At 37.8% G+C, this 14,737-nt stretch overlaps 1 protein-coding gene across 1 annotated transcript in view; it reads right to left on the bottom strand.

Annotated features, from left to right (window-relative positions):
- The window catches only part of Cadps2 (Ca++-dependent secretion activator 2), a 436,304-nt gene that overhangs the window by 77,103 nt on the left and 344,464 nt on the right, over nucleotides 1-14,737 (bottom strand). Inside the window, exon 18 of the mRNA XM_013019914.1 lies at nucleotides 5,967-6,070. Coding sequence (XP_012875368.1) covers nucleotides 5,967-6,070 — 104 coding nt within the window. The remainder of the gene's footprint in view (nucleotides 1-5,966; nucleotides 6,071-14,737) is intronic.

Raw genomic sequence — 14,737 nt, 5'->3', positions numbered from 1 at the left:
CCTATGGGCTTGTCTGACCAGGTTAGCTTTAATCCCAAATCTTCTGGATCTCAGCTTCCTGAATAGTTCATATTTCAGGTGTAAACCACATGTATCCAGCTCTCATGCTGTTTTGATAGGAAAAAATACTTAGTTTTTTAGATAGTTCTTGACAATAATGGGGAATTCTCTGTTTTTAGTTTTTACTTAAGTGTCTTTAATACATTTATGGATTATTTTTGGTATGGTGCTGGAGGTTAAAGTCAGGCGTGTTACCACCCTCACACTGTGACCCTTCTACCACGGCTTCTCAAGTATCTGGGGTTAAAGACATATGCCATGACTTTCATCCCTTTAAAAACCATTTCAAATATTTTTGGCCTTCCCTATCTTTCCTCCATTTTTTTCTATTAAGATTTAGGTAGTGTCATAGTATTTTTGCCAAACAGCCATAAAAAAACACTTCTGTGACATATTTCCATTATTCTCCCAACTTAAAATTATAAATTAAGCCAGGCGCTGGTGGCTCACACCTGTAATCCTAGCTACTCAGGAGGCTGAGATCTGAGGATCTCGGTTCAAAGCCAGCCCGGGCAGGAGAGACCATGAGACTCCTATCTCCAATAAACCACCAGAAAACCGGAAGTGGCGGCGCTGTAGCTCAAGTGGTAGAGTGCTCGCCTTGAGCTGAAGAGCTGAGGGACAGCGCCCAGGCCCGGAGTTCAAGTCCCACGACCGACAAAAAAAAAAATTATAAATTAAAATGAATGATAAAACACTACAGCCAGAGAAGTCCATATTTGCATTCAAACTTGGCTTCATTTACTCAACTATACATTGGATTAAAAAGGTGGAGACAAATTACAAAATTTAAGGTGTATTATAAAAGTTTTACACAGAATTTTCTTAAAAACTGTGTAGTCAACACCTGATATATTACAATAATAATATGTTATAAAGAATGTCATATAATTAGCTGGGCAGTAGTGGCTCATGTCTGTAATCCTACGTAGAAAGCTAAGAGTTGGAGGATCATGGTTTGAGGGCAGCCTAGACAGAAAACATTGCTAGACACCATTTCCAAAATAACTAGCAAAATAAAGAACTATTGAAAGTGTGGCTCACAGAATGTAAGCTGAGCGAGCATGAGACTCTGGTATTGCTGAGGGGAAGTCGGGGAGGTAGGAAAGAAGGAAAAAAGGAAGGATAAGAGCAAGAAAGAGAAAAAAACCAGTCATTGTCACATAACTAATTAGTAAATATTAAACAGATGAGAAGTTGACTTAAGAAAGAAACATACAATATCCATCGTAGATTTAAAAATCAGCAACATTTTAATGTCTGCCTCAATAATGTGATAAAATGAACATAAACACTTTCTGAAAATGGTATGTTCTATGCAGTTAGAACATATTCTTACTTGCCAATATTATTAGTACCTGAATAACTTTTGTTTAAATATATGCTGCATAATATATGACAATATAACCCTAAAGGGTAGTCTGGTATACATGACTTCATTACATATACCTTGTTTTTGCCTTTTGGAGTAGTTAGGGTGACCAGGAAATAGAGGAACCTGAGATTCCTCACTGAGAAATTCAGAACAATATAGAAACCTTAGTAAAAGCAAATAATAATAGTAATAATAATAATAAAACAACAGCAACAACAAAACAACAATAAATCCACAACTAAACCAAAAGCACAGAAAAGAGAGAGAGATTCACAGTCTCACATTCAGTTCTTAGCCAACTTAGAAGTTTAAAATTAAGACAATAACAGTAGTGTGAGATCAGGATTGTTTCAGTACAAAAGTTCCTAAAGCTCATTTTAAAGTAGACTTGAAACACGGGAATAATATATAACAAAATAGTCCTATTTTTAAATTTTAGCTTCCTGATTTTACTGTCAGCTGGATACTTTCATTTATGTTTGCAGAAGTATTTATGTTTCCAGTTGTACTGGAAGCTAATTTGTGGTTCCTGACACTGGAAAAAGCATTAAACACTGTCAAGGCCGGAGTTGCCCTCATTTTGAGAACCCAAGATGGATTCTACTTCTCATCTTGTCCTTTCTCTGGCTTTGTAAGCTCTCCTACCCTGAGAGAAGTGGTGTCAAGTCCTCCCTAGGCTACCCCTTCACGAAGTGAGAAGAGGTTAAATAGCAGCAGGGTCTCTGCCAGAGAGAAGAAACCCCTCTGAGATGTATATCTTGGTATGACACCAATGAGAAGGTCATGATTATCTGAGTTCACCCTATTTTTGTTCTAAGTCTAAGCCATCAATGAGTGTAAATAAGCTGGAAGATACAGAAGGAAATGACCCATTTTCTTAAGAGGGTAATACAAAACAAGTAAGTCTTACACAATGAAAACAAAGAGGGAGGGGGTAAAAATGTTCAACAAGAAATATATTCATTACCTTACTTATGTAACTATAATCCCTCTGTACATCACCCTTACAATAAAATTAAATGCTTGATAAGAAATGTACTCATTAATGCTCACGTAACTGTAACCCCTCTGTACAGTATTTTCACAATAAAAAAAACTTTCTAAAAAAAGAATAAAGACCTGTCAATCACCAGTACTATATAAATAAATACACATGAAGAAAGCAAATTAAAAATATAGCAAGCTGAGGGTACTTTGACAGACTGGTATGCTTAAGGAATATAGTTGAAAACAGTGGAGATAAGAATGAATCTTAAGGCAAGAAGCAAAGAACTGAGGCTTTGAACCTGCTGCTTAATGTTTTGAGAAGTTAAAGGTCTGTTCCATTTAAGTTTCTAGTTCTGAGAATTGACCACCACCACACTCATCAGACCCCCCACCCCCGCAATGATAGCATGGGTCAAATCTATCAGCAGAATCATGCAGGACCAGGTGACCACTCTAGGTATTTTGGTTCAACAGGAAGATAACGTGGTTTAGTAGTAAATGCCTGGGTCTGGACTCAGATGTAAGCTTTCATTCAGTCACTAAATAGAAATGCACATTGGACAAGTTGGTCAATCACTGTGGGTGTTTTTTCAGAAAATTGGTGTGTGTGTGTGTGTGTGTGTGTGTGTGTGTGTGCACGCGCGCGCATGCGTACACCCATGAGCGTGTGTTATACTAATAGCTTTCTGTGTTAGAGTTACCTGTTTATTTTTTAGAGTTACCTCTTTCAATAAAGAGGTAACTCTATTTAACTAATAGTTAATAGTAACTCTACTTAACTCTATAACTGTATTTTTTGTAGGTTTGAAAATAAATAACATCTATATTCTAATTTTGTTCGAGACATTTAACAAGCCCTGGGGACATGACAGTTTTGTCAAAGTTAGCAGCTTCAGGATGAAAAACTCAGATCACTCCCCTAAAATTCTGGTCTGACATGGTCTGGTCACTAAAATGTGAAGGCAGCCTTAGAGGTTTTTCTAGGAAGGAGCTTAAGCTACTTTCTAAGGAGAAAACACAGGAATTTTGAAGAAAAGCCTGAGAGGAGAGGTCGAGAGGCCTTTGGAGAGAAGGCAAGATTGCCTTATAAGCAAGTTACTGTCAAACATCTGAAGGACACAAACCTGCTTAACTGGGAAATTGTTGAAGGACAGAAACAACCTCTTAGCCCTGCAAAGCAAACGGCCACTGTGGAGGAAAGCAGAATGAGGAGAAAAGGAGCTGACACGCCAGCCACTTGAAGTCAGACACATTAACCTCACCCAAGGGAGCTGGGCTAGGCACACTTTCATGGAGGAAAAAAACTCTGGCTTGAACAGCCGGCAAAATAAATCTCAGTGTAGAGTGCTGGCCACCAATGCACTCTGGAAATGACTTTGGAATCAGACCAATTCACTCTCAGTGTTGTTCAGGGAAAAAGTTAAACTTAGTTTAAAGAAAATATACAGAAAAGAAAAAGACACAACACACACACACACACACACACACACACCAAAATATTAACATCTCTTCAACTGTTTCACTTAGAGAGTTGGTAGTAATTACTCACAGTCATTTTAATAAGATAAACCAAAGATTAGTCCATCCAAAGGAAAACAGTTTTTAGTTTCAAGAAACCAGGTTGGTTTTAAAATGACTATAATCAAGGATTCCCCCTTGAATCCACACGAAAGAGTTATCTTTTGGTAGAAATTTCTGGAAAGAGTGTACTCACCTCTCTTCCCTGAGACATTCCAAGAATTTGGGAGCATAATGAAACAGAGAAAGGCCACAGTGTTATACAATATTTGAACAAGAATTCATCACCAGAAGTTTTGTTTGTTTCAGAATATATTTGTGTTATTACTACCTCTTTCAATAAAACCTACTGTATTTTGTGGGTTCAAAAATAAATAACATCTATATTTTCATTGTGTTTGGTACATTATTGTTTGACATGATCACATGAAGTGTATATTGTATGACGTTTAGTTTTTAATTCCTACAAAATATTTGAAAATGAAAGATGTCCCTATTCAGCTGAAATAGATAGTACCATTTGATATCTAGACTTTTTTCTATTTAGAAAGGTTTAATAGTCTTATGGTTATGTCTTTTAGGAAGGGACAAAGACCAAAAATGTATTTTTTTAAATCATATAATCATAGGCATTGTAAGATAGCAGTGGGTACTAGCCTAGGAAAGATTCTCCTGGGAATTCATTTCAAATTATTGAAGCAGCTGTTTCTTCAGTTTAAAATAAAATATCCATAACAAGTTCACACATGACAGATGTAAGCTAAAAACTGGATTCCACAGTGTGAGCCAAAAGCAGATGCTTTGAATGATCATATTTATAATCAGATACAATAAATCAGTTACCTACAGTACAGTTTCATAAATACCCTTTTTGAAGAATTTATGAAAATACAGATCCTATGGTTTCTTGTATTTTTCAGAACTAGGCATCATTAAGTACACATATTTTGTAACTCCATTGGTATCTTTTTTTTTAACCCCTTGTCCTTTGCATATGCTTCTTTAAGAATAAATACACTGTTGGGGCACTGCGTTTACTTTATTTCCTTACTTCCCACAAGTTTTCACTATCCAACTCAAATGCAAGGAATTTCTAATTTTATTTTATTTATTTTTACAAATAAGCTCATGACTGGGCAGGTTGTTGGTGGCTCACACTTGTAATCTTAGCAATTCAGGAGGCTGAAACCTAAGAATAACAGTGGAAAGACAGTCTAGGTAGACAAATCTGAGAGACCTTTATCTTCAGTTAACCACTGAAGAGCTGGTGTGGCTCAATGGTTAAAGCACCAACCTTCAGTGAAAGAGCTAAGCCAGAGTGTGAGGCCTTGAGTTCAAGTTCCAATACTGGCAAAAAAAAAAAGGCGAATGACTATTTTTTTAACAGAGGGAGAATTTAAGTGGTGTTGGTCTTGAAATAAGCATTTGCCCAGTGAAAAACTGTTCCATATTGACAGCAAATGTTAGTATGTAATTATAATTTGAAAAATTACCTGAGTATATCCTTCCCTACCACAGAGGGCTCTAAATTTTGAGGCTGTGTGTGTGTGTGTGTGTGTGGTGTGTAATGTAGGATCAGTAAAATCTTACAGTTTTGTGGTAGTTAGAAGGCAAGTACAGAGTTTTCCGCTCTATAGTCACGAATGCTTTCTTTTTAATTTTATCTTAAAGGTTAACACAAACTTTCCTTTTTCATGTCAATGGCATTTCCAGACTAAATATGCTTAGCAAGCAGACTGGCACCCGAAGGTGGGTGTGTTCTAGTCATGATGTTCTGGGACAGTCCTCAGAAGCTCTACTGTGGGCCACAAATCGTGATTACTGTTGGCAATATGTATATGAAATTGCATACACATGTACAATTGCTTTTTCACATTTAGGAGTCACACTTCCAAGAAATGCACACAGGCTTCTCAGCTTTCCACAGGTGAATGGCCAGAAATGTATCAAGACTCTGGGCAGGCAGGCTCCCATGACAGCAAAGCTTGACAGAGAGCTTTGCACTACAGTTAAAACAAGTCATCACCTCGGCATGATGCTCCTCATTCTGCTGTAAGACTTCTATGCAGAGCTCGGCTAGATGAAGAACCTCTTCCAGCTTCCTGGCAGGAGTCGCCTGGTTCATGGTCTCTGCATAGACAAAGAAAAGAATAATGTCACCTTGAAAACACAAAGCCAAACATCTCCTAAGATGTAACCAGAGTGTTGAAATAGTACGGGAAAGCCTACTTTTGAGAAATCAGGAATGCAAGAAACACAACTGAATACATTTTCTTTTAAAGCCAGTTCACCAGACTGCAGAAAATGCTGCACCCACAAAGCAATTCACAGGGATCTGCAAGTGCTTTGCCATTTAGTACATAAGAACTAACAGGTGCAACCGCACATTAGATGCTCAACTTCTGCAACAAACAAGTTAGAATTCTCCTCAAGGTCAGCAACACAAAGAGAGCAGATACCACAGTCTTTTCCTTCTCTCTGTATTGTATTGTCGGTACAATACCTTTCTCACCAGATGAGTCATTCCTGGCATTAGCAAAATCCAGGCTTTGTTGTTGTTGTTGTTGCTATTTAAATTCCCAGCCTGAATGTCTATAGTTCATGTTGATCTTAAATTCAAGAAGTACAGAGTCACCTGAAACATCTCTGATGCCTGCAATTAACTGCTTCCCTCCTCTGCTTTCCTGCTACCATCACAGCCTACCTTTTAACTATGGGAGCGGGGATTAGGGCAGAAGTATTATATATGTATATATATATATATACACACACACACATGCACACATATATATGCATATACATACATATATAGTAAAGATACGTTACAGAGGGGTTAAAGTTACATGAGTAAGATAATGAGTACATTTCCTATTGAGCATTGTTACTCCCTCTTTTGTTTATTCCCTACCATCCCTTCCCTCCCCATCTCCCCAGCTCCTCTCCCCACCCCCACCACTGAAGTTGTAAAGTTTTCAATATGGGTCTTGAACATCTCATTGTTAAAATGGGTCAACCTGTATCCTTGTTTCAGCATTTTGTTATTTCCCTTTCCCTCCCCAAATTAGAAAAATGTATATACAAGATGCAGGGACTTTCTTTCAGTTTTGAGCCAAATTGGTACAAAAAAGAATAGGATGTAATAAGATGAAGAGCAGCTATCCCTAATCCAGTAAAAGTAAAAAAGGATGTAGTTGGTTTCAAAGATGCAACCAGCAGGCAGACATGAAATGTTTTCTGTGAGATGAAAACTGTGTTCACATTTGATATGAAAAACAGTCTTCCTATAAGCATTCAAGGTGAATCCCTCATCTCTATTTCGTGTTTCTGTATCATAATACCCAACACTGGGTAATTTGTAAAGAAAAGAGGTTTTAGCATGGGAACATCCAAACATCAGGCAGTCTCCTTCAGTTTAGCTTTAGTATTCATGGGAACACAGTGAAGTAGAAAGGAAAATGGTTAGGTGGAAAAAGGGACCAGATAGGTAGGTTTACCTTGCTTTATGACAAACGCTCTTATGAGTGCTAACTTTAAGAACTAGACGCCATGTCTCCTCATGTGAACTTTCAGGGGACACACTCAACCTAATCTGAACCAAACCATTCACAGTGCTCTCTTTGCCCTATTCAATAGGTTGTAAGACACAGACATAAAATGCTCAGACAAAAAGAGCTTTTTTCCCCTCTGTGGGTCTCAGGAGCCAACCCTTAGCTGGCTCTGGCAATGATGGGTGATCACAGCAGGCTTTAAGTATGACAATGCATTGACTGGATGACTACACTGACAGCTAAGGGTGCGTGTTTTTTTAGCAGGGCCTCGAAATAACTTAAACTTTAAGAAAATGTTGTGGTATGTGGTGATTGTGGGTAACAATGACTGGCAAGGTTCTGTGAGTTGGATCTTGCAAAATGCTTTCCAGGAGAATGGTGGATTATGGGAAGATGACTGTGCAATGGAAAAGAAGATGAAGATCAAGAAAGGAACAAAGTCATCCATAAGCTAAAGAAATGCTGAGTTACTGAATTAGAAAAGCAATTCCTTCTAACTTAGAGAATCTTTGCTGCTTACAATGGTTGTATTGTGACATGTGTGTACAGCATGGCTTTCCTAAAGGAAGAGAAAGGCAGAAACATATATACAAATACCATTGTAGACAAGAATCATGCTGGAGGATGTTATGTCTCACAACCACAGCTAATCTATAAGTTAGGTAATCATAAGTCCTAAGTCTCATTTCCAGAATCTCAATGAGAGTAAATCAAGGGTTCAAGGTCTTACAGCTGATTGAGATGAAGTAAACAAAATCTTACTTAATGACTCCAGTTCTTAATTTTCCATTCTCTAATTAGGAAACACACACACATACACACACACACAAGTATCCTTAGCTACAAGTACACCAAAGTAGGGGAAATGAAGAAATAATATCATGACTTATTTCTAAGTGTGTGTTAAAAACTAGCTGTTGTATTTGATTTTACCTTCAATAAAAAGTTTTAGAGTACCTTGTTTTCAAGGTGAAGTTTGAAGTCTAAAACATTTTATTATTCCTAGACTAAGTTCAATGAGAGGATTGAAACTTTGTACTTGAACATAATGGCCACTCTTAATACTTTTTAAAATATGGCATTTTTATCAAGCACAATATTATGCTGTTGTTGGCTTTTACCTATTTGACTACAGCAAGAAGTTTAATGCACTCCTTAGAATCCTACTATATAACAAGGTTATCAATAGCTGCATAAAAATAAGATAATGGTGAATGTTTGAGAATTCTTTTTAAGTTTTTTTTTTTACTCTTTTTGAAACATTTCCACAGCATTACAGATGTTCTCTATATTCTTCAAGCTTCACACCAAATTGCTGGTTGTTGTAGTACATTGCCAATAGTGACATTTAAAACAAATATGCCAGAAGCATCAAGGTTTCTTGATGAATTTCAAATGCTTTGCTCTTGGCTATGATCCTTTTTCATTCTGGAACACTTTTTCGTTTTCTATGATAAAACTCATTTGTTCCCTAGAGTAATTCCTTTTCATTACATTTAAGAAGTGTTGCTGATGGGGAAAATGGAGGGAGATGAGAAGTTATAAGACAGACTGACAGTTTTGCCTTGGTAGGTTCTGCTTTTCGTTTGTGGCTCCAAAGAGTAGATGTACTGCCAAGATATTCTCCTTGGCTGCCTGCTTTGCTATCATTTCCTTTCAAGGTCCCTAATGATAGATGATCAGTGATGTTCATGCTGAAGGTCTCAAGAGGTCATGGGAAGAATAGTAAGAGCATTTCCTTTTTAATCATATAGTATACTTTTTGAAATATCTAAAATATACTTGGAACTCAAAAAATTAAATCCCCAACAACAAATCCTCAAAGAAACAACTGCCCAATAAATAAGGCTAAAGACTTAAATAGAAACTTCTCTGAAGAGGAAAGAAGGATGGCCAATAGACACCATAAAGAAATGCAAATCAAAACAACATTAAGATACTACCTTACCCCAGTTAGAATGGCAAAAATCAAGAACTCTAATAACAACAGATGCTGGAGGGGATGTGGACAGAAGGGAAACTTACTGCATTGTTGGTGGGAGTGTAAACTTGTTCAACCACTTTGGAAAGTAGTATGGAGGTTCCTCAAAAGATTCCACAAAGAGCTCCCCTATGACCCAGCAATCCCACTTTTGGGCATTTACTCAAATGTTTACAAACAAGACCACGCTAAAACTCCTAGCACAACTATGTTTATTGCAGCATTATTTACCATAGCTAAGATATGGAACCAATCCAGATGCCCATCAGTAGATGAATGGATCAAAAAATTGTGGTATATATACACAATGGAATTCTATGCCTCCATCAGAAAGAATGACATTGCCCCATTTGTTAGGAAATGGAAAGGCTTGGAAAAAATTCTATTAAGTGAAGTAAGCCAGGCCCAAAGAAACATAGGTCCCATGGTTGTTCTTATTTGCAATACCTAGTATATGTCTGAGTCAAGCAGAAAAGGTCAGGTAGGGTGATGTTAGGGAAATGAACCCTAAGATATGTATTCAAATGTTTTTTTTCTTTCATGCAATTGTTTCTAACGCATGTATAAGATAATTTCTTTGTTGCTTTGTATGTCCCTCCCCCCACAGTATAACCCGTGCTTTCACTGTATTTGATGTTGGTATACTTTGTGGAGGGGAAGGGGAAAAACAAGTCGTTTAAATAAGGATACAGATGGACCTATTGCAACAATGAGAAGTACAAGTCGTTATGTCGAAAATGAACTTTACAACTTTGGTGGGGGGAGGCAGGGAGGATTGGGTGGGGGGGCAGGGGGAGGATGGGAAGGGATGGGAAGGGGAAACAAAGGAGGAGGCTACAATGCTTAATAAGAAATGTACTCAGTATCTTGCCCATGTAATTGTAACCCCTCTGTATAGTATTTTCACAATAAAAAAATTAAAAAATAAAATAAAATATAAAAAAAAATGCTTTTGATAACTTTTTGTTTCAATGCCCTTAATAAGTAAAACTCATGTATTTCAAATAAGCATTATGATTTCATATACATACATAATGACAACTGCAGTCAATTGTGTGTGTGTGTTTGTGTTGCTGATAAAGGAGTTTGAACTCAGGGCTTCAGAGCTGGCAGTCTACCACATGATCCATGCTCGCATCTCTAGCTTTTCACTAGTTAACTGGCGATAAGAGATAAGGGTCTTGATTTGCCAAGACGGCATCAAACCACTACTCTTAAATATCTCACCATTCTGAACTGCTAGGATTATAGGCATGAGCCACCTGTGACTGAACACAGTCCAATTTTAAGTGTCCTCAACACTTAAAAATGCCTAGATACACACATACACCCCCCCAAAACATTATCTTTTAAAAGACTGGTTGTATCTATATTTTTTGGTGAAGCAAGAAGCAGTGTTCAAGATGATGTTAAACTGAAGAACTAGGACAATATTGTTTTGCCTTCTATTTCTTGCATTTAGGCCATAATGACCTGCTAGACAATAAAAAGTACTCCTTCTATTTGCATTTAGATTTCCTGTTTGATTTTTCAGCTCCCTTGATTTTGCGGTCTTGGATTTGATGAAGTATATGGTATATGCAATATAGTGTCCTAGCAACTTAGGGGGTACAACAATGAACAAGATGGTATATCTGACTTCAAAGAACTTGTGTGCATCTCTAACTGGTCAATAAAGTAATATACAGCAACATGGTATCTATGTTGGGTTTATATGATGAAGTTCTATAATAAATTCTGAAAATGGGGCTGGGAAGGTGGCTCAGTGGTAGAGCGCTTGCCTTGCATGCATGTGGCCCTGGGTTTGATTCCTCAGCACCACATAAGCAGAAAAAAAAAGAGCCGGAAGTGGAGCTGTGGCTCAAGTGGTAGAGCACTAGCATTGAGCTGAAGAGCTGAGGGACAGCGCCCAGGCCCAGAGTTGAGGCCCCATGACCGGACCCAAAAAAAAAAAAATTCTGAAAAGACTGAATAGAGAGAGGGTTTAGATTTAACAATAGGGATCCTAGCTTGAAAAAAAAACAAGCTTATAGATCTACAAACAGCAAGGATTTAAGTCATTCTTGAATGGCTTATGTAAGTTCCACAGAAAAAGTAGTTTTTATAGATATGTGTTTTGATTTTAGAAAGCTAGTAGCAGCCTAACACCAAATTCTCCACCTTCTCCCTCCTGCAATGCAAAGAAAAACTCACTTGTCTGTTGTCTAATTCTTCCAACAGAAAAAGATGAATGAGATAAAATATCCTGGTATTGAAGAGATAGATTGAGAAATACAGAACAAGTATGGGGCAACTCTTGAGATAACTCAGGAAAATGGGGGGACAGTATGGGGAGGAGAGGAAAAGGAGGCCTATGTAGAGAGCAGAGTTAAAGGTAGGATTACAGTACTATACACACCACCCACCGACCCTCTTATGGGCATATACATAATTTGTTCTGGCCAGAAAGATCAATAAAGACCATGTTAGCAAACTTCTCTACTTGAAAAGCCTTCTCTGCCCTTTTATATTCCCTAAACCCCTTTATGCTGCATTTGCTGACTCATGAATTTTTTTCTGGTCCCTTAAGCTATTGCAATTGGAATCTTAACTCTTTTTGAAGTTATTGGTTCTGTCTATTTGCATAGCCCACACAGATGACTCAGAAAATCTATATTTTTTTAAATTGAAATATCCTGGTAGAAGAAAGACTCTAGCTCCAGACAAAGCAACCTGTAGAAAGGGACATGGTGCCAGAAGCTGAGGCAGCTGGCTCCAGGGAGTTATAATCCTGGCCAGATTCTCATGGGCCTTCTCAGCCCAAGAGGGAAGAAAGGTGAGAAATCAGATACTTTCTTCCCTATTAAACAAAACAGCCCCTCCCTTGCCCGCCTGCCACTTCTTTGAAATAGTGACTCTGTGACCATGATTCTGGAGGAACTCTCTAGAGGGAACAGTGTGTAGGTGCTATGAAAACTGCTTCTAGAGGCTGGGGGAGAGGTGGTTCCTAAAACTCAAACTGGATCTATTTATTACAATACATGGTACTGATAGCTACAGAAAGTCTGAGAGGTATCATGGATCTCTTTGCAAGGTCAATGGTTCAATGAAGGCTAATGCTTCTTTCTATAAATGCTGATATATGTTGCTTTCCATAGCAACATATTCCTGGTGAAGATCTGCTGTGTTGAACTTCTGCATGCATCACAGCCACCTGGAGGGTTGGCTAAAAGACACATTCCTTGTTTTTAATCTCCAGAGTTTTTCCTTCAGTCTTGGTAAGGCAGGAGAATGTGCATTTCTAGTAAGTTGTCAGGTGATATGCTTCACGATGCAGGCTGATAGAACCATAGTGCTTATGAACAACACAGTTAAAAACAAAGGAGACCCTCATAAATATGATTTCCTACTTACTGCAAATCGAGCTATATACAGAGCAAGTTACGCTTGATGTTATGAAATTATGTTCTGCATGTTAAGTCAAAGATGACTTTGCAGATTCCAGAAAGAGTTCATGTTTTTGTAAGATTATTAGTAGAAAGGATGTTGTTCATATTTAAACAATTCTTTGAATGAATGAAAATAATTACTCTAAGGTGGTGGGGTGTCTTTACAACTGTTTAGAAGCCATGAAGACACTAATGCCACACTTGTTTGGAAACAATAGGTTTGTAGCCTTGTACTTCCATGGTTCCCAATGGGACTGACTCATTTAATGACCTTGTCATTTAAAGTTAAGTTTCAGTTAATATCTCCTTGGAATTAGTCATGTTAATGATATAGTGCTTTGGAATAATTGTTCTGTGGTCACAGTCAGATTAAACACTTCACCTGGGTTATTTCACACATCAATAAGTACATGTTTATGTCAATGGCCAATTGTAGAACAAAGAAGAATTAGCCAGTGGCTTTTGGCAGTTGGGCTGGATCTAAATTGAACAATCTCCATAAAACCACACTAAGATGTGACCATGAGTGGGATATAAAATGTCAGAAATACATATGAGGTTGAAGTTAGTGACTCTGGCCAGGCATGGCTGTACATGCCTGCAACCCCAGCACTCAGGAGGCCAAGATAGGAAGATCACAAGCTCAAAGCCAGCCTGGGCTACATAGCCTAATCCTTTCCAAGAAAAGAAAGAATGAAAGAAAGAAATGTCTCACTGTATGTGAGACTTTCTTTGGGGGAAACTTGAAGGCCCATGTTCTTCTTAATATCTTAAAATAGGTGTTGGGGTGACAGGGTGATGCAGTGGGTAACAGCACCCATACCTAACATTTAACATTTCTTTTTGTCATTTGTTGTAAGCTTTTATAGCTCTACAATTTATAACAAAATACACACCTTGACTTGAGCTCTGTAAAGCTGAGCTAGTTTGAAAAGCAGGAAGTTTATGTTCTTATAGGGAAAACACTTCTTCATGATGCTGTTGGCTACAAAAACTCTGAAGGTGTAAAGGAGAGAAAAAACTTCCTATACTGAAAACTTAATCTGCTCTAGATAGCTCTGGATATCACAAGGCTATTGGAGTCTAATGAGAGGACAAATGTTTTCAGTGTAATTTCTCCAGCTAATGACCGATTTATAAACAACTCCTCTTGAGCCCTGTCATACAGTTACACGAACGTATGTGTTTATATTCACATTCAATACCTGAAACTGATAAACAGTTCCTCCTGGTTGTTCTGATACATACATACATACATACATATATGCATCCATGCATATACATACACATATACATAAATCTTTTAAATGTAATTCCCATTCAGAAACTGAAAATTGCAACATTCATCTCAGTGACTGCCAAGCCAATATCCAAGTAAGGTTCATCACATCTTTGACTAAATGCTGATTTCTTTTTGTCTTCTAATTGTATTTACCAAAATCATTCATTCAATCATGAGGAAAAGGGCCCCATCATCTCCCCAAACGCACATCTGCATCTTGTTCCTTGTAACTCACTTTTCTGTAATAGAAAAGAACTTCTGCCTGTGAGCAATGGGAATGGAATATAAGCCAGGCAAGGTTGGTGAGGCTGAGGGGGTGAATATGTGCGGAATAGGAAGGTGAAAATGACTTCAGAGGCTGACCAGCTCAGAAGCCAGTTGGAAGAGACTTTTTTTTTTTTTAATAAAGGAAGTTTACTGGAGAAAGCAACTAGAATGTAAAAGGTATCACTGGAAAAATTCAGCAGCCTTAGTCGATAAGAAGTTACTCAAAGGATTTTTCTTTGTTTTGGGAGAGGGGTGGCATTCAGGGCCTCACACTTTGTCTGCCGCTTGATC

Source organism: Dipodomys ordii, unplaced genomic scaffold (genome assembly GCF_000151885.1).
Source record: "Dipodomys ordii isolate 6190 unplaced genomic scaffold, Dord_2.0 Scaffold48, whole genome shotgun sequence".
Taxonomy (NCBI): Eukaryota; Metazoa; Chordata; class Mammalia; order Rodentia; family Heteromyidae; genus Dipodomys; species Dipodomys ordii.
This window is presented reverse-complemented; position numbering and strand designations above follow the sequence as displayed.